At 40.0% G+C, this 4,321-nt stretch overlaps 1 protein-coding gene across 1 annotated transcript; it reads right to left on the bottom strand.

Annotated features, from left to right (window-relative positions):
* Positions 1-1,124: 1,124 nt before the first annotated feature.
* On the bottom strand, positions 1,125-3,781 carry LOC113014697 (girdin-like). The gene has a single exon (XM_026156388.1). The coding sequence runs from the start codon at positions 2,629-2,631 to the stop codon at positions 1,456-1,458; it is 1,176 nt and encodes a 391-aa protein (XP_026012173.1). The 5' UTR covers positions 2,632-3,781; the 3' UTR covers positions 1,125-1,455.
* Positions 3,782-4,321: the final 540 nt, after the last annotated feature.

Genomic DNA, 4,321 nt, shown 5'->3' with positions numbered 1-4,321 from the left:
GGATGTTGTATTGTATTGTGTATTGTAATTGGTCCAGCCCAGAGTTGATCATGACCAATTGGCTAATCCATCACCTTTCATTGTTTATACAGTTACAAAAATAAACAAGCAAACATAAAAATGAAATAGCACCATGGCCGATGGCCAGTCCAGCTATGCGGTCAGCTGGTGGGTAACAGGCATCTCCGAAAACGTTAGAGCACTTGTGCAAAAATGTGATGTCTTGATAAATCGAGCAGATATTTGAAGTTCACACAGCTACATTATCGCATGAAAATATCTTAAAAGTTTCTTTTGTGACCCAGAAAGAGCAATATTTCAAACTCTGATACTAAACGTGGAAATGCAGCCAAAATGGACCATACAATGGCCTCAGTGAACACATCAGCACATAAGTAGAGATGAGGAAACTCAATCACATTAGATATTAATATTACTATGAGTAAATTATATATATTATATATTCTGTTACATGGTTTAAAGAATACAATGTGATAATCACACATGAGAACGCTGTTTCCAGTTATACAAATTTATTTTATTTCACTATTAAAGAAACCAATTATGTGAATAAAAGCTCACCACAAGAACATCTCCCAACCCAGTCTTACAAAGCTGCAGTTACAATAAAAACTGGGTATGGAACATGAACTGTTGGTGAGCTAAAAAAACAATCCTGGTGCTGATGCTTGTCATTGAACGTTTTGGACAGAGCTCTTGATTGAAATGCCTACCGTTGTGTGTAGGCATTTCAGTCCAGATGTTATGGAGTTCAGTTCAGCTAAGATGTATTTCTAAAGCACCGGATTGCAAAAATAGCCGCTTCACGGCTGTTTATATTGTAAGGTAAAGACCATACAATATAAGAGAGAAAACCCCCCAACAATCAGACGATCCCCTGTGAGCAAACCCTTGATGACAGTGTCTGTGAAGGTTCTCAGTCATCAAGGCCATAGTAGTCTAAGGAGCTTGGAAAGAAAAGCGCCTGGACTTCTTTAACTTAAAGAAGTCCAGGCGCTTTTCTTTCCAAGCTCCTTAGACTTGGTGACGGTGGGAAAGAAAAACTCCCTTTTAACAGGAAGAAACTTTCGGCAGAACCAGGCTCAGTGAGGGGCGGCCATCTGCCTCGACCGGTTGGGGGGGGGGGGACACAGCTGTTATAACCCCTGACACAGCATAGCTTCTAATTCTGAAAGATACGTAAATACCTTAAACCTGCACTCTATGCAGGACACCAAGTGATGACACAACTTGCACTACTATAGGAGTCTATGCAGAAACAGTTTTCTCTCTTGAATCTCTGTAATTTTTTTGCTACTGAGTGTCTGGGTGCAGTCACTCATTTTGGGCCAATTAAATCAAATGAATTTCCATTGTCTAAGTTATACCCCCCACCCCTCCCTATTGAACCTGCGTTAACCAGGTTTAATAGGGAGGGCCAAAGTCGTAGTTGTGCTAAATTTCCTCGAATTCTCCTCGGAGATTTTCGAGTAGCTTCCTTTGTTCTTGAAAGTTCTTTTCCATTTGTCTCATCGCTTCCCGTCCATTCCACATCTTTTTGGTAAGGTCACTAACCTTATTTTCTAAGGCCTTATTTTGTTGTTCTTCCTGTGAAACTTTGGGAGTCTGAGCTTGGGTTTGCAACGCCATGTCTTCTGTTTTCATGGCTTCCTGTAAATCACACAGACTTTTCTTGACCTCTTCAAGCTCTCTTTCCAGTGCCTCAAATTCATGGCACAACAACTCCTTTTCTCTGTTGATCACGTTAAAATCATGTTCAGAGTCTTTCTCAGTGGCTTTGAAGATCCGTGATTCTCCTTTCACACCCTCATCGTGTGGTTTCAGTTCTTTTTGAGAATCACCACTCCTTTTGGAAAGCTCCTGGAGGTCCGGTTCAAGAAGTTCGTTATGCCTCAATATGTCAATTTCATGTGCAAAGCATTGGAGTTCCAGGGTCTGTCTGAGCTGTGCACTGTCCATTGTTTTGCTTTCCTCATTCATGATCCTTTTTCTTTCTTCACTCTCTTCTAACTCTTTAAAGGCTGTGTTTGCCTGATGGAGCTCAGTTTTAACAGCCTGTATTTCCTGTTGCATGTCATCTTTTTCCTTTTCAAAGTCTCTTTTCAGCTCACACATGCGTTTTATCATCACATCATTTTTCTTTCTTAAAGACTGGTTGTCCTTTTCCATGCCTTTCACTTTTATAACATAGCCTGCCTTTTTGCTTTGCAGCTCTCTGATTTCATCCTGCATTTCTTGCATCACCTCTTTGTGTTGCTGAATTTCTTTGCTATTGGAGCTTTGTGCATCCTGTAGAACTTTATTCAAATATTCCAGCTCTTGAATTCTGATGTGAATTTTTTCATTCTCTAGTTGCAGGTCTCTTTTCCTCTTGTTTTTAGAGAACCCACTTCGTTTGAAGAGAACTTCAATGTTTTTTTGGAGAATTTTGTTCTCATTTATGAGCTCTCTTTTTTGCTCCTTAAGGTCGGCGTTCTCGACTTTAAGGTCACGTATGGTAGAGTTTTGTTGTTTGAGAGTTTTATTCTCATTTTTCAGCTCTTTGATTTGCTGTTTAAGTTTTTCGTTCTCGGCTCTCAGGTTGCATACAACAGGATTTGACAGACTCATATTTCAAATTGAAGTTGATGCTAAATCTCTGTACTAACTAAAAGATTTTTTAAAAATACGGTCAACTGTGTCAGAAACTGAAGTTTCGAGTAGTTTAAGTGTTTTCCTGCCTAGTGAATTCTTCCACTATCTTTGAAAGACTGACAAGAATGAGAACCTTTCCCCTCTTTAAAGGTTTTAGTGTGCTGATGTCATAAAGAAGATCAGAGATCAAAGGGATTCTGGTGGAATGTCACTGTGTCTGGTCTGGGCAGTTCTGAATTGAATAATAACAAAATGCAGATTGATGGTAATTGTAACTGATAATGCTTACATGAATTATAAACACCCAATAAATATTATTTAGAAATCCGAACTGTGGTGGAGGTGTGGTCCCTGGCTCAGCCGCAGGGGAGGAGTGATGCAGTGAGCTCAAGGGGGCGGTGCCAGGGAGGCTGCAGGGACAGGTGGTGATGATCTTCCTAACGAGGTTTTCCTTTTTATATAGTCAAGCCGGAGACCAGAGTGAGCAGGAGCATGTGCAGAAGACCAACCAGAGAGTTGGTGAACAGGTTGGCAAACCATGAAAGCCATATGTGTGGTGCTTCAACAAACACTCGCCCAGAGCGATCAACATGACAGTGTGTCGGGTTGACTTTTATACAAACAAACCAAAAAAACAAAAACATGTCATTGTGAAGCTTTAGCAAATACTAGATTGGTCAACTGATGTGCCGTAAGCATCTGTCAGCCTCTCTGACAGTTAGTTAGTGTTGCCTACAGTTAAAATATGTAATTGTGGTGAAGAGTTAGTATGATTTTACATAAATGGAATCCACATTTAGGAGCCCTTCAGTAAATCCAGGCCAAGCTAAGAAGATGAGCAATGGGAGAAAGACCAAGGACAGAACACATGGAGATGACTGACCAGCGAGCTTTTAATGCTTAAACCTTGTCAAAGTAACTTTTTGTTGTCACTAAATTGTAAAGAGGGATATGTGTGTATAGAATGATGGCTGTTAGAGTAGCACAGGGGTGTCAAACTCAATTGCACAGGGGGCCAAAACTCAAGGCACACTTTAACAAGATAAACATTTATTTAACACACTAAAACAATGTTTTTTAAACATAAATATGAATAAAAGCAGACAGGAATATTATTCCAGATAAAATAAACGTAAAAATAAAAAAAACTTTAACTTTAAATATTTTGCTCTTCATAAAAATATATCCTGTCAAAATTATGCAAGTGAGAAATATGAACATGCTGCCAAAAACCCCAGAAAAAATAAATGAAAGCATACACAAGGTTGGAGCCGCATGTAGACGGAGCTGGGCGTTGCTTCAGGAATGGAACTAGTAAACTGTGCGGACCATTCAGTGTCGTACTTTCCCTCGAGTGTATCATTACACTGCAGCTCCATCTGAATCTGCACAGGTGCAGTTCAGCAAAGTCTGCTGACTTGGTTCAACATTACTTGGCAAGAGGGAAAGTGAGGCAGGTTGCACTGGTGCATTTGTGACAGCTTCACTTGAAATGCCTTCACCGCATCATATATGCCATGTCCATGAACTGACAGATTTTCTTGCTGAGCTCAAAAACTCTATTGAGAATTTTTATCCCAACTCAGCCAACGGACCTCTGTATGATGAGGAATGTCTGCAAACTGAATCTATTTCCCACATAAAAGACTGAAATTGACGGTGATTT

The sequence above is a fragment of the Astatotilapia calliptera genome, chromosome 22 (genome assembly GCF_900246225.1).
Source record: "Astatotilapia calliptera chromosome 22, fAstCal1.2, whole genome shotgun sequence".
NCBI classification, from domain to species: Eukaryota; Metazoa; Chordata; class Actinopteri; order Cichliformes; family Cichlidae; genus Astatotilapia; species Astatotilapia calliptera.
The sequence above is the reverse complement of the archived record's forward strand: the minus strand, read 5'-3'. Positions and strand labels throughout refer to the sequence as shown.